The following is a 17,776-nucleotide window of genomic DNA, read 5'->3' as shown; positions in this document are numbered from 1 at the left end:
AAGTATATTTAAAAAAGGTCAGCAGATCGCGCAAATTTCGCTCCAAGCGATCGTGAAGACCGTTGCATCTGCACTCATGCGCGTCTCCTATAGAGCAAAGAGAACAAAATGAGAGCATTTTTACGGGCCTTCATGTGTATATTAACCTGTGATGACCTTGGCTACGTCTGTAAGATGACACGGACATCAAAAACGTCCTCTTTTATCCAGCAGGCTAAAACAAGTTCGCAGCGCACTCGGCGAATCTGTTACAAAGAACTAAAAGATTGAGTTCTTATTAAATATAAAATTCTATGACTTAGTTGCTGGTACAGTGAGCTAGAAATGTGATTTCTAGTTCACTATAGCTGCCGGTAATATTGTTCTTTAGAGTGAAAAAGTTTGAAGTAGCTGCAGAAAGCCAGTCGAGAGTCGTCATATGAAAAACACATTTAAAGTCATTAATATCGCTGTCCTCCTTGCATGCGCTAGAAATAGAACTGGCAATTGAACAGTGTTGACTATTAGTCTTTCTTATGCATTGCGCTTTCCCGTTTTTATTTAACCTAATCACTCACTGCAACTAGTCGTCTACGTACCGTAGCCGCGCGCGCGTTGTTGAGGCCACGGAGAAGGAAGCCAATGCAGCGCCCTTCACCATGTAATTGCAGCAGTAATCGGCTGATAGCGGGCTGAACTACTCTCCAGGTATAAGCTTAACTATTTCTACGCAGAAGCGAAGTTCAGAATATTCGTACGCGCGAACTGGTTTCGAAGGCTGCGTCGCTTGGCGCAGTGTAGGCACGTTGTGTTTTTGCCTACACCTCATGTCGCTGCCAATCGCAACGCCACCTTTGTTTACAAACATGGCGCTTGTCTATAAACATTTTTATGGTGAGCAAGAATGTTAAAACCTGAAAATTTCCCTCCTGTGAAATTTTCATAACTGGGTTTAAATGTACATGCGATACCTACCTAGCATAGTTGACACAGTCACTGTGTGCCTGCCCAACTTCTCTGATGAGCTTGTGGTTGAGCGGATCAAATATTAAAATGCTTTTTCCTTCTGTAGCTGCAACCAATATTGAACTGAAAATAGAAAAAAGTATGGAGTCAAGCAGGAAAATTTTCAGCGCATAGCAAGTAAAAACACTTACACTAAAGACCACACTCGACTGCTTGTTGCGAAGTGCAAACTATGGGCAGTGCACAACAGTGCGCAAACTGCTCAAGGTATGTACAGTACCTGTTAATCCTGTGAGTCATACACAGATCTAGGCGAATGCATTTCTTATGCTTGTGCATACAAATTTTGCCCATTTTAAACGACACTAATTTCAGAAAAAAATATTTTTTTACGACCCCACAAGTTATAATCATCAGGGCTTCATTGCTGCAACATGAATTGGTGAATTGTTCAGCATTATTAAGAGGATGGAATTCAATGCAATTACACTTTATAAAAGGCACCAACATCCAGCCATAATGGCAGCATAGCCAGAAACTTCTATGGGGATGTGATGCCAATGAGAAAATTGATAAGCAATCTTAAAACGCGATGAGAGAAATTTGTGTCAGCAGGGCGTCAACTGTATCACCTGTCCTTGCGCTTCATGTTTTCTACACATTGCTTTCAATTGGGTTGCTTGCATCACTTTACGCTTTACTTGCTTGCACTGCAGAGCTCTGACAGTTTGCTCTTCTTGCTGCTCTGTTACCTTAGTAGGATGAGCATACTAGGCTAAGCATGCTATCATGTTTCACTAGTTGTGGGACCGAGAGCATCTGCCACACACACAAGCTCAAGCAGAACCGAGCATATCATAGAATAGCATTGAGACTATGAATGATGTTACCCGAATCATCACACATATGAAGTGCATGCGCTTGAGGCAAAAAGGTACCATCACTAGACAGAGCAATGTAAGCTCTCCTGAGAAATATGCCGTAGTAGAAGGCTTTAGATAACTTAGACCACAAAAGCACCTAATAAAGACCTTCACACCCCACGACAGACATCTGAAGCTCAAAAGATAAGGCAGAACTTGTGGCTCATTTGGGCTCTTAGCTGAAGTACTGAACAGGCTCACAGCACAAACAAGACTACGTTGGCCACAGCATAGGTGAATAATAATAATAATAATTGGTTCACAGGAAAGGAAGGGCACAGTATCTGTCACACTTGTTCTGTGGACACCTGAACGAACGTAAATTACCCACACATATTTCAGATATACAGCTAATATACTAAGGCAGCGGCCAGGATAGCCTGCAGTGAAAATGTAATTAGTGATGTCTTCTTTATACGAGCCACTTAGTACAAAACGAAGTGATGTAGTTTAAATCAGACTGTACATTTAAGTAACCACTGCTAGAAATGAGAGTGCTACATTGCAAAGAGCAGAAAATTGTGTGTACAAAAAAATTTGATTTGGCAACCAATAAAAGTTAAGTAAGAAAAGGCAAAGCATCAATACCATATCTAGCAGCACATCAGAAAACAGAAACAATCACTTATTAACATTTATTATCACTATTAGTTCATTATCTATTAGTAATGCAGAACTGCTGCAATACAGAATATGTGTATATACTGTTCACTCAGCTGAGTATCAATAAAATCAAAAACAAATAAAATAAGTAAAAAATGAAGTCAGTGTCACAGTGGGTGTCCACAGTACCAATCCTAATTGCAGACTGTCGACGGCAATGCAAGAACAGCAGAAACATCACCAATTAAGAGATGTAAATTATGGAAATAACCAGTACCAGAAATAGTGGTAATTTTAACAAGTGCACGGCTACTGCTCTTCCATGCCCATTTCAGTATAACAATTAAAACTCTCAGCTGTAGTGCTGAATCTTAATATACAGTATACAGTACTTAACGTCTTGAAGCAGCAACAGCTATAAGGAACGGTGGAATGGAGAGTTGTGGATCATTTTGACCATAGTTCTTTAACATACACTGACATTACGCAGCACATGGGCGCCTTGAGTTTCATTTCTCCCTCATTGAAACTTGGCTGTCATGGCCAGGATTGAAGCCATACACTTGGCCTCGGCAGTGGAGTGCCTAACCACCAAGCCACCACAAAAGCTTGAAATGATGAGGGTAGCATAGAAAGCAGTAGAAAATGAAATGACAAGTACATTTTCTAAGATAAAAAAAAAAGACCCAGGAAATTGGAAAACAAACACATATACGTCCGAGCTCAAACTATAAGGCAGAACTGGACTTGAGCCAGATACGTAATTTTTTACTCTGCTTTCATGAGTGCAACGTTGCTCCGAAATGCTGGGCAGGGTTCATCACAACATGGTGAATTGATTGCATGTGCTTGCATAGTAACAAATCAAAACAATCACTAACTTGGCTACGACACCCTGGCACAAGAAATGCTTTAATGTGCAAGCATTAAGTAGGTATGTCGACAGCTTAGTGTCACCAGAATTGTCATCATGATTATGTTTGAACAAAACGAGTTATAAGAAAACGAATGGTTGCATTAGATAGAGGACAAAGAAATCTCACTGGGGAAATAATTTGGTGCAAGTGGGTTAATTAGGTAATTAATTAATGTCACAATAGCCGGGAGGTATAATGACGATGTCCAAATGGCGTTGTGTGGTACTCGACTTCCACTGCTGTAGGCTTAACTTCTGGTGGCGGGAAATTTGAAATGTTTGAACGTGAACAAGCAGGGCGATTTGCATGCATTAATGGTGAGAATGGTTAGAAAGTGTGTAAAGAGAGGTAATCAACCAATTGCAATCTGAAAAATTCCGAGAGCACTGCAAAATCTGCAGTGCAGAAATGTGAAAGCCTGAGCGTTGCTTCTGCACATGGTAGTACATCGCGCGGCCTTTGTCGAACACAACTAGCGTTGTTGAATGCATCAGAGTTCACGGGCATTCTATAATTGGTTTACAGGATAGGAACGGTGCAGTATCTGTCACTCGCGGAATACCACTGACACATCTTGTGGACAACACAGCACCGCTCAGGTTTAAGCATTTCTCCAGTACAGATTCTGCAGTGTTCTCGGAAATGTTTGATGTCAATGCTGTAGAACCTCGCAAAAAAAAAAAAAAAGGGGTTGTTGCGACACTCACAGTATATTTGCCAGTGGCAAGCAGACTTCAGAACAGCAGCACCATAAAGCAACGAAAACTGCTGAAAACTGAATGTTGCATTTAAAGCAACTGTCAGGTGTAATAACAATAAGATGATAGGTAATACAAAGAAATCATAAAGTGAAGCAATACTAAATGACACACTGAAAGGCAAACTATTAAAAGACATCAAAAAGAGATCATAGACTCATTTGAAGTCATCAATAATACGAGGTCTGGATATGAAACAAGCACGCTTGCATCAGCCGACCTGGAACTTTCATGCAAATGCACAAATTTTTTCCCGCCTGCTAATAGCATCAGTCGCTAGGACGCAGCGTTTGAGTGAGGTAGTGCGCAGTGCTCTCGTCAGTTTTTTTATTGCACGGAAAATGACAGAGCGACTAGAGCAGTGCTACTGCATCAAATTTTGCCAGAAATTGGGCAAAAGCCAAGTGGAAACTTTTCGGAGCCAAAGCTGCTCACAGTGGAGCAAAAGCAACTTTGTGTTGAAATCTTACAGGACATGCTGGATTCCACAAACAGTGACCCCAACTTCATGAACACCATAATTACTGGTGACGAGTCTTGGGTGTACGGGTACAACCCGGAAACCAAATCCCAGTCGTCACACTGGAAGCATTTCACGTCACCAAGACCAAAGAAGGCCCACCAAGTGCACAGCAATGCCAAAGTGATGCCAACTGCTTTCTTTGACTCCGGTGGTGTGGTACACCACGAGTATGCACCACAGGGCTAAACAATCACCAAAAAGTACTACAAGGATGTCCTCCGTCACCTACGTGGCACAAGAGACCGGAGCTGTGGTCAACAGGAAATTGGCGCATCCATCACGACAATGCTTCTGCACATTCCTCGCACTTCAGTCAGACTTTTTTGGCGACAAATCAGACTCCTGTAGTTCAACAGGCTCCTTACACTCCTGATATGGCCCCCTGCGACTTCTGGCTGACAAGAATCAAGAGGCCATTGAAAGAAGCGCGATTTCAGACAAGAGAGGACATTATGGCTGCAATGACAGCTGAGCTAAACTCCATTCCGGCCTTCTCAGAATGCTTCCAACAATGACAGCACAGCTGGGAGAAGTGTGTGGAGTCCCAAGGAGACTACTTTGAGGGTGATTAGGTTTCCAAAGCTTCAATTATGCCAGCTTTTTTTTCTTCGGCCAAAGGTCGGATACTTTTCTAACAGACCTCGTAAGTTTCAACAACCCCCTTACTTTCTCAATAAACAAAAAATCTTCCGAGATCACTGCAGTATCTCCACTGGAGAAATACGTAGGCCTGAGCGTTGCTGTGTTGTCAGAGAGATGTGTCAGCAGGATTCATTGAGCGACAGATACTGGGCCTTTCAGTAAACCACCTAAGTGGCTCTAATTACCTAATTAACCCACACCAACCACTTCACTTGCAAACCTTTCCTTGATGCACTATCTGATTGATTGATTGATTGAATGTCCTTTATTTCTTGGGAAGGCTCATGGCCATGGATGGGGGTAAAGGGAAGTAGACAGAATCTTCATCATTCTTTTACTAGATCCTCTACAGCAACTAAAAGCTACTGGGCCTTTCCTTTCCTGTAAACCACTTAATTTGCTCTAATTACCTATTTAACCCTCATCAACCATTTTGCCATTTGCACAACTTTCCTTGCCGCTCTATGCAATGGTACTATTCTTTTTACGATATACCAACTAGTTCTTCCGCGAGTGACAGGTACTGGGCCTGTCCTTTTCTGTAAACCCCTTAATTGGCTCTAATTGATTACCTACTTAACCCACATCAACCACTTTGTCACTTGCACACCTTTTTTTGATGCTCTATCCAATGGCACCATTCTTTTTCTAATATAACAACTAGTTCCTCTTCCGCAAGTAACAGGTATTGGGCCTTTCCTTTTCCATAAACAACTTAATTGGCTCTAATTAACTGCCCTGCTGCAGTGGTGCAGTGGTAAGACGCCAGACTACTGTGCCGGAGTTCTTGGGTTCCACCCCAACCGAGGACGGCTGCATTTCGATGAAGGCAAACGAACTAGCGTCCGTGTGCGCTGTGGGATGTCAGTGGACCACTGGACGTTAAGAACCCCAGTGGTCGAAATTACACCCGAGACCTCCACTACGGCCCCACTTTCTTTCTTTCCGCTTTCACTTCCACATTCTTCCCTTAAGGCACGGTTCAGGTGTCCACAGAACAAGTGTGACAGATACTGTGCCTTTCCATTCCTGTGAACCAATTAATATTATCTCACATTAACCACTTTGTCACTTGCCCTCCTTTCCTTGATGCTCTATCCAATGGTACCATTCTTTTCCCAATACACCAAGTAGTTCTTTTTCCTCAAGTGACAGATACTGGGCCTTTCCTTTCCTGTAAACCACTTGACTTTAATTGATTACCTAATTAACCCACATCAACCAATTTGTCACTTGCACAACCTTCCTTGAAGCTCTATCTGATGGTACTATTCTTTTCCTGATTCTGATGCACCAACTAGTTCTTCTGCGAGTGACAAATACTGGGCCTTTCCTTTACTGTAAATCACTTAATTGGCTCTAATTACCTAATTAACCCACAACAACCACTTTGTCATTTGCACACCTTTCCTTGATGCTCTATTTGATAGAACCATTCTTTTTCCAATATACCAACTAGTTCCTCTTCTACAAGTAACAGATACTGGGCCTTTCCTTTCCAGTATATCACTTAATTGGCTTTAATTATTACCTAATGTATCCACATCCAACCACTTTGCCACTTGCACACCTTTTCTTGATGCTCTATCAGATGGTACCATTCTTTTTCCAATATTCCAACTAATCCTATCTGCGAGTGACAGATACTGGGCATTTCCTTTTGTGTACACCAATTAATTGGCTCTAATTAATTACCTAATGAACCCACATCAACCATTTTGTCATTTGCACAAGCTTCCTTGAAGCTCTATCCGATGGTCCCATTCTTTTTCCGATATACCAACTAGTTCCTCTTCATTAAGTGACAAAAACTGGGCCTTTCCTTTTCTGTAAACCAATTAACTGGCTATAATTACCTAATTAACCCACATCAACCATTTTGTCATTTGCACAACCTCAACCTTCCTTGAATCTCTATCCGATGGTGCCATTTTTTTTTCGATATACCAACTATTTCCACTTCCGAGTGACAGATACTGGACCTTTTCTTTTATGTAAACAAATTGGCTCTAATTATTTACCTAATAAACCCACATTAACCATTTTGTCATTTGCACAATCTTCCTTGAAGCTCTATCCAATGGTACTATTTCTTTTCCAATACACCAACTAGTTCCTCTTCCACAAGTGACATATACTGGGCCTTTCATTTTTTGTAAACAAATAATTGTGTCTAATTATTTACCTAATTAACCCACATCAACCATTTTGTCATGTACACAACCTTTTTTGAAGCTCTATCTGATGGTACTATTCTTTTTCTGATGCACCAACTAGTTCCTCTTCCGCAAGTTACAAATACTGGGCCTTTCCTTTCTGTAAACCAATTGGCTATAATTAATTACCTAATGAACCCACATCAACCACTTTGTCATTTGCACAATCTTCCTTGAAGCTCTATTTGATGGTGCCATTCTTTTTCTGATATATCAACTAGTTACTCTTCCCCAAGTGACAAATACTGGGCCTTTCCTTTTCTGAATACCAATTGGCTCTAATTAATTACCTTATTAACCCACATCAACCATTTCGTCATATGCACAACCTTCCTTGAAGCTCTATCAAACGGTACTATTCTTTTTCTGATATACCAACTAGTTCCTCTTCTGCAAGTGACAAATACTGGGCCTTTCCTTTTCTGTAAACCAATTGGCTCTAATTACCCAATAAATCCACATCAACCATTTTGTCATTTGCACAACCTTCCCTGACGCTCTATCCGATGGTACTATTCTTTTTCTGATATACCAACTAATTCCTCGTTTACAGCTCCGACAAGGTCATGCCCATGTGAAGCCTTTCTACATTGCCATACAGTGCTTTCGCATTAATAAACAACATGTAAACCATTTCATTGTGTCTGCCATTACTGATGAAGCTGTGATGATGTCATATCGTCATATTATCATATCACAAATTAGGCAACTCTGACAGTCATAGGTGTAAACTTGTGTAGTGCACAAACACAGGCAGCCATTCCAAGCTATGTTTGCAAAAGGCGCACGTGTAAAGCATACAAAAAGTCAGATACCCTTCAGGTGCGAAAGACAAGTTGAAAATGCCTCCATGACTTGAATGGTCAAAATCGGGTTTTTCTGATGGGAGTAATGCACGGTAGAGCTTCTGGTACATATAATCATTGGCACCAATGTAAGAGTGCAGTCCCAAATGCTGATGATCTACTTTTCTTCCCCAAAAGTCCAGTCTTTTTGCAGCCATACTTGATCAGTTTTCTTATTCTGGAAACGGCCAGAAAACACATATTAGTAGTGAACCATTTCTTTTTTTTGCAACACAGAGCACAATTACAGCCATTTATATTTATAGCATGCCAGCAGTCGCTTTCTTGGCCACTGTCACAGCTACAATATAAAAAACCTACCTTAATTTGCCTGATCATTAAAAATGTGGCTGAACAGACAATGATACACAGAAGAAAGACATGCACACACACACACACAAGAATGATTCTGCACTGACAACTAATTATTTATACCTGTGCACCTTCTTCTCTCTTCACTTCACCTAACTACACCTTGCTCTTCCTTCACCTTCTTCCTGCACTGTCCTCTTCAGCTGCGTTTTTCACCTGTGCAGACCAACTAGCTCAACAACCTGACGTACCAATTTGCCTCACTAGACAAGGATCCCCACTTGCTACTGCCTTGTGAAAGCTATGCAGTGATAAACTGATACGAGTTTTTGACAAGAGGTTAAAAAAAAAAAGGTGTTTTTTTAATAAATATTTTTAAATTTTGTTTTAATTAGAATAGCTTTGTTTTTTTGTTTTAGGCAGGCAGACGAGTGGCGAGCATGCTGTTGCAGTTATATAAGACAGAAAAACATGTAAACAGTCATACTCAAACCCTCTAAGCAAAAAATTGGGAGGATGCTTAAGCTTTATATTAAGAGTAGACACAATAGCTTCAACAACACTTTTTAGCTTCATGATTTCTTTAAATATTTTCTTTAAGTTGCTTGTGCAATAGCCTTAACACCACTTTTCGTGATTTCTTTATATATTTGTTCGAGAAAGAAAGGCACAGTATGTCTCACTTCTCGACGGGGACCTTCACTTACAAACAGCATGGAACTGGAGATACATGTCGTTTCGAATCCCTACCGCAAACTAACCTCGAAATTGATTAACAGGGGGAGGTTAAATGCGAAGCAAAATGCTGACAACCTCCTAAATGCTGCAAGGGCGTATTGTCTCACTTTTTGGTGGACACCTACACATACAATTAATGGCATACAATTGAGGCACAATTGAGGGTTAATTGGAGAAATATGGGAGAGGCCTTTGCCCCGCAGTGGGTATAGTCAGGCTGATGATGATGATGATGATAAATTGAGGCAGATATGTCATCAGTTCGAATCCTTATCACAAACTAACCTTGATGTTGACTAGCAGATGGTGGCTAAATGGGAAGTGAAATGATATGACACAAACTGTTTGCTGCACAAAAAATGGTTGCATCATAATTTTGGTCCAAGATCACGTGTATACACTGGCATGTTTGGTACTGCTACAACTTTTCAGCACAATGAGCCCAGTATGCTCTCGTGTAAAAGATTGCGTGATGAACATCAATACGCACAGGTCGCTACAAAACATTGACAAACAGTTGCGCAACAGCTGTGGCCACTGCAGTAAAATAATTGATCGTCAGATGCGTTCCGGAGAAATTCGCTTGAAGGAAAATATCATAAAAAAATACGGCTTTAGAGTTATTTTTCGTATTTCCGTAGTGAAGCATCGAATCCTTCCCCCGTATCTCCGCAAACTAACTGAACGTGACACAGCACTTCAAAAAGAATTACAACGAACAAAACGTAAACAAACCACAAGACTGCGATGTCGACTCTTGCTTTTGCAGTTGTACAAAATATAGCTGCCGGGAAAAAACATGAAGAATGGCTGAATATCACTTCTGCACAAGCCAAGTGGCGCCAACGTTCCTGACAAGGCAAGAGCTGCAGAAAAATCGTCAGCAGCAAACCACGTAGAAACACAGCGCTTGAAAGGTGCAGGACGGAGCGAGAGTGGGTGCTATGAAATTAAATTCCCTCCGCAGCTCAGGTATACCCAGCCCGCCTCCGAAAGCCAACGGCAACTTCAACGGCGCAAAAATCATGCATACCAATACACCATCAGAGGCTCGAGTTTCCGTAGAACGCAAGCGAACGTCAGATTCGAACCCATGAATGCCTCCACGAGGCCTCGGCTGACCTCAACCGAAACTCGGCATGATAAAGAAATGTCCCTGGTGCTTATGGTGTCTTTGTCGCTGATAACTGATGAATGAAATGGGACTTGCTGTACGGTGCTAGTCGTCTGATCACGACGACGTCGGGCAGACGCTACAAGCTGCATCAGGTTGCTCTGTACACAAAACCGATAAACACGCAAAAGATCGATCGACAGCCGTTACCTCTGTTTCCCAACTCACTCGTGCAGATTGCTGTTAGCGAAAGAAGCCTGTGTGCTCATTTCAAGCAAACAGGCCGATGAAATACTCGTGCGACACATTGGTCGGTGGACTACAATTCCGCTCGGCACGTTCCCGCATCAGCGCAATACACCCGACCGACGGTGCGGTGCGGGAGCCTCCTGGCGTCAGATAGAAGGCGCAGCGGCTGCTGAGGGGGACGCGATGGGAAAGAGAAGGAAGCAAAAGAGCTCGTGGTGGCTCGTGACACGTGTGCGTAAAACGTCAACATAATTTCACGTAGGTGAGCTTTGGTTTGCGCCCGAAGTAATGTGGTATGGGTCATCCTCAAAGAGACGGTGATCTCTTCCGAAAAGTTGAAAAAAAAAATAAAAAAATAAAGAAGAAGAAGGAAATTCAGTGCGGGGACGACGACGCGCGATCAATGCGCGGACAGCAGGGCGTGCGACCGGCTGTCGCATGCGACCAGAGAGCTGCGCAGCGCGACCGACGTTCACACTTGCAAATGCGACCTGCGGGTCGCTTTCCACATCTTGTCTACCCTGACTGTTCACCACATAGAGAAAAGCTAACCTACGTTCGCGTCAGCTGAGCCGCTGGTTAGGGCCCGTTCACATTTGCGACTGTCGCAGGCCGTTCGACCACTGCTCGATTTTCTAGCTTTGTGACTGTTGGTAACAAACCGTTGAACCAATCAGCGGCTCATCTGAAGTGAACGTAATTTAGCTTTTCTCTATGTGGTGAACAGTCAAGATAGACAAGATGTGGAAAGCGACCCGCAGGTCGCATTTTCAAGTGTGAACATCGGTCGCGCTGCGCGGCTCTCTCTGGTCGCACGCATGCCCTTCGCGACTCGCAAGTTTGGGTTTGCGACCAGCAGTCTCAAATCTTGGCAATCGAGCAATGGTCGAACGGCCTACAGGTCTATTCACACTTGCGAGGACGCGCGACCGGCAGTCGCATGCGACCAGAGAGCAGCCCAGCGCAACCGACGTACTTTTATTTATTTATTTATTTATTTATTTATTTATTTATTTATTTATTTATTTATTTTACAAGTACTGCCAGCCTTGTTATCAGGCCTTTGGCAGGAGTGGGCAGTTCAGGTGAACAAGAAGAAGGAAATGCGACCATTTGTGACAGTCGCTTATGGTCGCGGGACCTCGGGACCGCGGGACAGCGAATGGACTCTGCGCGCATCATGAGAACATTTGCTTATTCCCTTTATTAAGTTGATGCAAATGAAAGAAGTAACTGGCACGTTTGTATATGAGCTACTCCTGCACGTGCGCACGTCGTGATACCGCGCGTTGCACAATTACCGGCGCACTGTGTAATTATTCTCAAGCCGCGGAATCCTCGCAGTTAAAATTTCGCACAGAAATTGCATTTTGTCGTTAGTATTCTTTAATACCAAAATTGTTTGGGATACTTGCCTGATTCGATCATAAGAAGTCGTATGTTCTCGATGGCACCAGCATCGCCACTGCCGCATACGATGGGAACATCCGACTTCTGATCGAATCAGGCAAGTATCCCAAACAAATTTGGTATTAAAAAATACTAACGACAAAATGCAATTTCTGTGCGAAATTTGAGCTGCGAGGATTGCTCGGTTTAGCAGGGAGAAGCAGCGCCGGTAATTGTGCAACGCGCTATATATATGGTACGTGATTTGCCGAGTCCTAAACCCCGATCGATTTTTTGCTATACCAGCGGATCAAAACAACCGCGATAAACTACGCGGAACCATGGCAGCCTTGCAGAGCGATGACAGGTTCAGTTTAGTTCGCGTACGAGCTATGCCAGCTATTGCCCTTTTCTAGCCGTACATGGATTTGCAGATTTGTTAAATATATGTATCGTTATCGATCGCAAAATGTCACAGCCATGTGCGCCACGGAAGGCGGCGAAAAGTTAAACAAAATCCCAAAGAGCTTCGTCTCCACATTGATAATCTTTCGTTTGCATCCACAGGCTCATCGAGCACTCATTTGTATGCACGCGGTTACCATTCGCAATCTGAATACTTTCTTTTTTTACCTTTTTTTTTTTTTTTTGCTGTCGCCGCGTTGTTGTGAAGACTGCGTGTTCTAGCACATATATCATAACAGAGGAGTGCGCAACGCTCGTGTGACCTGCACAAATTAGCCTCTTGATCTGCGAAAGTAGCGACATTCTTCCGCGCCACGAACTGCGGCGTGCTTTTCTTTTCCTGCCCGTGGCGCACCGCTGCTGGTCGTGGCGGAGCGAATGGGTGCTTTGGTCCTTTTGTTGCCTTTTGTTGTTGTCATTAAAGATATAATTCAACATCTCGACATGTATTTGAAATTACAGGCTGAAATCAACAGAAGTGGTTTAAAAGTGCCGCCAAACATACCTCCTTTCCCCCTCCTCTTTATACAGGAGGGGTGGCTACACAGTATGTTTTTTTTTTTTTTCTTCAAACGATTTGCATGTAAAATTGTTATAATTGTTGTTCTGAAATGTATAGGTCAGTTTCTCCTTTTGAGCTCTTCATTTTTCCGGCAGACGACCTTTGAAGTGCTTCAAACACTTCCACCGGGTTTCCCGCGCTTTTTTAGCGAGCGTTCCATGACGCGCTCATAATACTGTTGTACACATAAGCGCTGCGGCGATACGTCGCTCCCCCTAATACAGAACACTGCGCACGCCTATGGTTGTACACATATATCCACTGTGCCCTATCTTTGCAAGTTCGGGCTTATTCTACCTATTTCTGCTAGCCGATGACGTGGATAATGCAGTTCGCTACCACAATGATGGAAATAAGACAAGGAAGAAAATCCTTGAAGCGCTCTGCAGAACGCTGTGAGTGTCCTGCTAAACCGGATGGACAATGCTCACGAAGCCCAAGGATACCTCTGGGCCTCGGTAAAATAAAAATAAACAATGAAATCCCAGGAAAGCAAGCAGTAAGGTTTTTCTTTTTTTTTTTTTATTAAATGAGCAATATTAATGCGAAGAAAATGCCCCAGATGCGTTCAAGTGTCATCAAAAGGGAAAAACAATTCTAATGAAATCTGAAAAAAAAAAAAAAGAAAAAAGCTGTTTTAGTGCTATTAGGAGCATTTTCTCATCAACCGACATAAGTAACAAAATGAAACTCTCAGAACACTTAAATGTCTGCCTGCTGCATCTACTGAGCTAGAGAAAGCAGGATGTGACCAAAAGTTGTTTTTTAATGTATATCTATATCATTGAAGAAGTTGTAATTTATTTATTTATTTAAACATACTGCTAGCTTCGTATTTGAGGACGTTGCAGGAAAGGGGCACAATATACATTGAAACAAAAAAAAAAGTTAAAATAGGCGCGGACATAGGTACACAAAATCAACCAAAGCGATACATATGCACTATGTTACCATTATTCAAGCGCTAAAGGAATAGGTGGTATGGTTGAACATGCAGCAAAAAGAAAAAAGAAAATATATATAGTGACAGCAACCACTGACAACTATCAAGAGTAACAAACAATCGAGGAAAAAAAAAAAAAAGACAAGAGACAGATAAGTGAATCAGATGTGAATCAGGGGCTCTATTCTCGACAATTCGCCATTTTGTTCTGTGACGTACGCGTGACGTGTGCAGTAGGACAGTGCCAGGTTACGTAAGCACACAATCGGGTTACGCATACTGAAGAAAAAGAGAAATAAAGTGAAAGAAAAAAAGCGCGCTGTCGTCTGCTACTATATATTGGCGCCAAGTATGAAAAACGACGGTGCTCCTATAGGAACCGATAATCTGCGGTGCATTCCGTGATTCAGAAGCCTCGGGTTGCAGTGAGGCTAGTGAAGTATGTTGTGGCGTTGCGGTATTAGTGTGTCATGACATACTTGCGGTCGAACATTCGGCATCAGCTACGCACGGAAAGGCTGCGCGAGTTTCAGCTGAAGAGCAATAACGGCAATGGAATATTCGCAGTGGGTTGGTGCAAAATGGGAGCGGAAAGTAGTATTGCTGTTCATAAGCGCCGATGACCTCTCGCGTTCACTTATCAACGGCTGTTAAATGCAGGAACTAAAACGTTTAATAACTTGGTCGTAAACAGAAGTTATCGATAGATTTCCAAAGTAGCTCCAGCACTGACGAAGAGGCGCCGGCGCAGCCGGTAATTTCCATCTCTGAGAACAACGCTCGCAGTCTCAAAGTATCAATCACTGTTAGGTACTGGCTGTGCTACCCACATTTTTTTAAAAGCCGCGTTATGACCAGCTACCGGCCGTCAGGTCACCAAGTCGGCTTAAGTTTCTAACATATTGTGTCGGCTTGAGTTGTGTAGAGCGCGGAAAGTAGCGCAGAGAGAGAGAGAGAGAATCTTTCACACACATACACACAAAGTGGAAGGCATACGCTTAAGCCTTACGCCTAGTCGGTTATAGTGGTTCACCGCGCTAACACATAGAACGACAATAAACACAATACCACGGAGCGCGCTCCGTGGTGTTGTGTTTATTGTCGTTCTATGTGTTAGCGCAGTGAACCACTATGAACAACCAACTAGGCCCAATTCTCGACATTTTAGTCGGTTAAATTTTCATGTGCTGGCGTGCGAAAAGCAAAAGATGTCCGCGAAAGAGAACGAAACAGAAGAATAGAATAGCAGGAAGGTAAATTAGGCGATTCTCAGGCTACCGTGCACCTGCAGAGGGGATAAACGGACAATAAGGAAAGAAAGCGAAATATGACTGAGGAAATCATGGTATGAAGCTAGGGCGGCGCCGCGCGCGCGTATTCCTTACTGTCGAAACGGTAAAATGCAAATCAATAAAGGGAGGTTATTTTCAGACTGTATTAAAAAAAAGCAATCAACACAAAATGTCACTCAACTTCATCATATGATTACAGCGTACCATCATAACGTGCTCCGGAGTACTTATTTTTTTTTCTAAAAAATAAGCAGATGAGCCCGCATGCATGTTAAAATAAAACTATGTGGCAAACAAACATGTGCCATGTACATGGAACATAAATTCCTTTATTAAAATAGAAGCTGTGAGTATTTTTGCTTGCTTTGCCCATCGTGAAAAGGCTGTTCAATTCATTAACATTGCAGTGAGTGCATAGTGCAAGGCAAAAAAGGCAGTGTTTAGGGCCGACGTTTAAGAAAGTCTTTGATGATCCCTCGCTGCCTGTCGCGCGGAGTTCCTGCACAGTCATTGAACCATATGACCCCTCAGGTGGTACTTACGAACCGATCAGACAGATAATTAGAAAGCAATCGCGGTGCTCTCTGAAATTCGATCATGATGGTTTGGTGGGCGCTGTTTAACATAGAGACAAAGAGAAGAAAACACGGGACTGGCGCCTTTATTTCTCTTCTTTGTCTCTGTTAAAGAGCGCCCACGAAACCATCATGAACAACCTATAACTCGCCCAACTTCCCCTACTGTTGGTCTCTGAAATGCCTCGTCTCGCGGAGATCAACCGCTTGATTTAGGGATATAGTTCACTATAGTTAGGGGGCCGCAATGTTGCTCTTGGCAACGACGGCGCGGATCAATGGTTTCTCTATGAGAGCAAAGCATTTGCATTGGGAGGGTAGCCAGGGGTAGCTACGACCCTCGCACGCGGCTGTAAATCTGCGTCTTCATTATTAATGCTTTAAAAGATGACGCAGCTGAGAAGTTTCCTTATGACGTCGTTGCAATGTTTTCTGCAATTACAACAATGTGTCAGCTTACTTCACCACCCACCAAACTCTCTACCAAACTGCGGTGAGCTAACAGCCGCCTATACTGCACGTCGAATTCGCCATGTTTTTTTCGCGACCTCAAGTAGTTCAAAATGCGGCGCCCAACTTTTATAATTTACAGCAATGGCAGAACATTATTTGCGTAATGAAACGTAATTTTGACGTCATCATTAAATGTTTATGCATGATGTATTTCCTGCCACACAACGTTAGCCAATCAGATTTCAGGAATCGGCTCTTGACAGTGAGCGGTTCATTTCAGCCCATTCGTAATACAAGCGTAAGTGCTACCCTTTCTATCGTATATACCTCTGTTTTCCCTCCACAGTTACTTATATATATACCCTCCATGCATCATAAATACCGCTGCTAAAAATCTGGTTTTACACTCACGTCATTTTTACGTCACCGCAAAAAGCCGTTTCGACACACCGAAATTTCGCACCACAAATTTGAGACCCGTGACTTTTCTGAGAACCAATTAGAGAACAAAAATGGCGCCGAATGGCGGCCATGTGTGTCGAGAATAGGGCCCCAGGCAAGAAGGAAGGAATTTTCCTTCCTCCATGGTCCCAGGATATCGTTGCAACAAAATTGTACAGAACACTACATGGCTCTGTTTGATAAAGTGGCGATGAAACTTTCGAGCGATATACAGTTGGCTGTCACCAGGCAAACTGTTCCAGTCACGGATTGCTTGTGGGAAAAACGAGTACCTGAATACGGCGTTGTGAAATCTATATTCAGTTAAGTGTTTACTGTATTTTGTTCTTGTACTGCGTGTAAATGGCGGTATAAGTACTTACTGGTGTCAATTTTCATGCTGCCATTAAGGAGAAGAAAAAGGAACTTAAGACGGAGTAGTCTGATACGATTTTGAATAGTCGGAAGATCAGCTTGTTCTAATAATACTGTAGGGGAGTCATGGCGGCGGTACTTGTTAAAAATAAATCTAGCTGCTTTTCTTTGTACGCTTTCCACTTTTTATACGTACTGTTTACGGAAGGGGAACCAACATACTATTCCATATTCGAGTATAGGCAACCTGCAATGGCCAGGCGGCGCTAGCGGAACGCAGCGTTCAGCGCCGGCGCCGAGTAATCTGAGGCGCCCGGCGCGTTCGGGTTGCATTGGCGTTGTACGGCGGGAAGCATCTCGGCTCTCATTTTCTACGGTTTTAAGGCAATTGAATGTCTTCAGAGCTACTTCCGAACATCAATACTGGCGAAAGGACGCCACCTGTTCGAGGAGAATGGTGATTTTTAGAACGTGAACGGTGTCGATGTCACCGCGA

At 42.8% G+C, this 17,776-nt stretch overlaps 1 protein-coding gene across 2 annotated transcripts in view; it reads right to left on the bottom strand.

Moving 5' to 3' along the window:
- The window catches only part of LOC146206402 (DDB1- and CUL4-associated factor 10), a 34,525-nt gene extending 23,577 nt beyond the window's left edge, over positions 1 to 10,948 (bottom strand). Inside the window, exons 1-3 of one of the 2 annotated variants that reach the window (XM_084591072.1) lie at positions 10,765 to 10,948; positions 8,343 to 8,550; positions 955 to 1,068 (exon numbers count right to left, since the gene is read on the bottom strand). In XM_084591072.1, the coding sequence (XP_084447198.1) occupies positions 955 to 1,068; positions 8,343 to 8,530 (302 nt within the window). In that variant the 5' untranslated portion in view covers positions 8,531 to 8,550; positions 10,765 to 10,948. Of the gene's footprint in view, positions 1 to 954; positions 1,069 to 8,342; positions 8,551 to 10,746 lie in introns of both variants that reach the window. The other variant, XM_084591071.1, reaches the window with a different exon arrangement.
- Between the last annotated feature and the right edge of the window lie 6,828 nt (positions 10,949 to 17,776).

Source organism: Amblyomma maculatum, chromosome 1 (assembly GCF_055883805.1).
Source record: "Amblyomma maculatum isolate TAMU_Amacu chromosome 1, ASM5588380v1, whole genome shotgun sequence".
Taxonomy (NCBI): domain Eukaryota; kingdom Metazoa; phylum Arthropoda; class Arachnida; order Ixodida; family Ixodidae; genus Amblyomma; species Amblyomma maculatum.
This window is presented reverse-complemented; position numbering and strand designations above follow the sequence as displayed.